Genomic DNA, 2,500 nt, shown 5'->3' on the forward strand with positions numbered 1-2,500 from the left:
TGAAGTTCGTTTTTGGTTCCCGGAGAGCCCTTCCTCTCCAACTCCTCCCCATCTGCAGTCATGAATGTTCCTTAGTGTACAAGTTTTGTCCAACCAGTGTGCAGGGCCTTCAGAGTTCTGAGCCACTATTGGCCTGGAGTTTGATTGGCAGTTCTTTGGGTCTGGGGTGGGCAGTTCTACTGGAACCATCGGAACGGCGCCCCGGTTGGCAGCATTACCTGACCAAAGAGAAGAGGAGGACAAAGGGCAAAGGTCAAGCATTTGGATTAAAAGGTCGTGGTAGAGGTCAACTGAAGGTCATGCAGCACAGAGGCTTACTGGCACCGTTAACAATGGGAGAGGCTCAGACGTCACTTAACAAGGTCAGCTACAAAGGGAGAGTCCATATCACCACTGGAACAATGACATCTAACGCAGGTTTTGGTTGCCAAGGGTTATCAGTCTCCCTTGGTATGCTAGATAAGTTAACTATCGTGATTTAGGAATTATGGTCCGACTTGTAACGAACATTTTGAAAGACATCCTCTGTGCCATCACCTGTGCTGCCTTAACTTCTACAACTTGAACTCCTCCCAACATGAACCTGCCACACTTAATGCACTCTACAAAGGACCCCTTGATGTTTCATAATAAAAGTCCTCTACTGGAGAGTTCTTAGTGGAAACCATATGTAATGTTTCAGGTCATCAGCCTAATGCTACACACACTTTTTTATTACTATATACACACACTTCTCAGTGAAGCCACACAGCCTGATCCTTTCTGCAATGAATACCACATACCTAGTCTGGCTATCAGCAGACTAAGCTCTATCTTTTAAGAGTGACCATTAGTCTGAGGAGTCTGCGCTGTATTTCAAATACACAGTTCAAATGACTCTGTATGCATTTGGACCTTCAACCAATCAGAGCAACAATCCAGGTGCACCTAGTGGATAAGCTAGTTTGTGATTGGTTCCAGCAAATGTGGACAGGAAGCAGGAGAGATAAATGTGCAGGTCTCCAGCTTGAGCTGCAGGACAGGCCAAGCCCAAGGCTGGACACGGATAGGCTGCAGCCACAGAGGAGTTACCACGCCAACAGTGTCTATAGGGACTACTGCTCACTCTAAGAATGCATCAACCAATCAAGGTTAAGTACTTAGCAGACAGAGTGTGGTCGAACGAGATTTACTTGTTTACATGTGGATAATGTTAAATGTGTCAGGTGCAAGTTTGACACAAATGCAATGTGTTCACACAAGTATATCTGTCAGGTTACAGCCGGATAACTCTCCAGTGGTTAGCTTTGTGTGGACAGGGCTAAAGCGTGTGTGATTGATTTTCCCTGCTGCAGGTTCAAGGTAAAACCCTAGTGAGGACCATTATCATCTCCTGTTGAGGAAGGCTCTTGTTCAGATTGGCTGAATGCTTCAACAATATTAATGTGTGAAAACAGATTGTTCTTACGTCTTTACAATCGGCACAAAATCTTATACACCTGAGGTGTTCAACCAGGCCTATAGCTCAGACACCTCCCAGATAAGGTCGGCACAACTGCTTGGGATCAATTTACGTCATTCAACTGCGACTACTTCTCTATGAACAAGTGGAACTCAATTCTACTTTTACAACTTGATTAAAGGAATAGTTTCCTGTGTGGCTTTCTTGTCTTTCCCGTGTTTGAGATGATGAAAATATCTAATCTAATAAAGTAGTGCTCTCCTCTCCAGCTCCTCCTCCGACCGGTTCTTGGTTCTTTTCTGAAATTTCTGAATCATCGAGGAACTATTTGACTGAATCTCTCTTTGGACATAATTTTCAGGCATGCATGCGTTGGAGAAGATCCGCCTGACTTATCTGGCGTTTGCCCAGTCTAGGACTGGCGCTCGGGGCAGGGAGGGCAAGGCGGGCAGCCTGGAGTGGCATGAGTCTTCGTCTCTGCCTGCTGCTGAGCTTCACTACGGGCATCACAGGTGACCTTGAACCTCAGTCCAAGGTCACACACACACTTGTTGGTTTGGGATGCTTAGCTTAGTGCTACTAAGTCTATACTCGCTCTCTGAAATTCAGCTGTATTTCAGTGTATTATAAATGTGTTATAAATGGATTTCTATGTTATATTCCACATTTAAGTTATGTTTTGATATTGTGTCTTTGGTTGTCCATTCATATTCAGTGGATCTGTCTTCACATTGTGTGGCTCTGTCTGCCAAGGCTATAACGAGACACAAATAACATTACACTTCTGAGTTAACATCTCACACACTCCCCTGGCACACACACTCACACACACATACAGTCATACCTTTAAACAAACACAGACCCAACAAACACAAATAGCCTATTAAAAAGATCACAAAACCCCATACAAGCACACAGACAAAAACACTCGTCTGGGCCTCTGATATTGCTGTCACCTGTGTGTGTGTGTGTGTGTGTGTGTGTGTGTGTGTGTGTGTGTGTGTGTGTGTGTGTGTGTGTGTGTGTGTACTACCAGTTAGCACCTGGCGAGTTTCTACT

The 2,500-nt window shown here is 44.8% G+C and overlaps 1 protein-coding gene across 1 annotated transcript in view; it reads right to left on the minus strand.

Annotated features, from left to right (window-relative positions):
* cxxc5b (CXXC finger protein 5b) overlaps positions 1-2,500 on the minus strand; it is a 12,923-nt gene that overhangs the window by 1,284 nt on the left and 9,139 nt on the right. The window contains exon 3 of the mRNA XM_062549425.1: positions 1-218. This exon is cut by the window's left edge and continues 1,284 nt beyond it. Within this exon, the coding sequence (XP_062405409.1) occupies positions 177-218 (42 nt within the window). The 3' untranslated portion in view covers positions 1-176. The remainder of the gene's footprint in view (positions 219-2,500) is intronic.

Source organism: Sardina pilchardus, chromosome 11, assembly GCF_963854185.1.
Source record: "Sardina pilchardus chromosome 11, fSarPil1.1, whole genome shotgun sequence".
In the NCBI taxonomy this organism is placed as follows: domain Eukaryota; kingdom Metazoa; phylum Chordata; class Actinopteri; order Clupeiformes; family Clupeidae; genus Sardina; species Sardina pilchardus.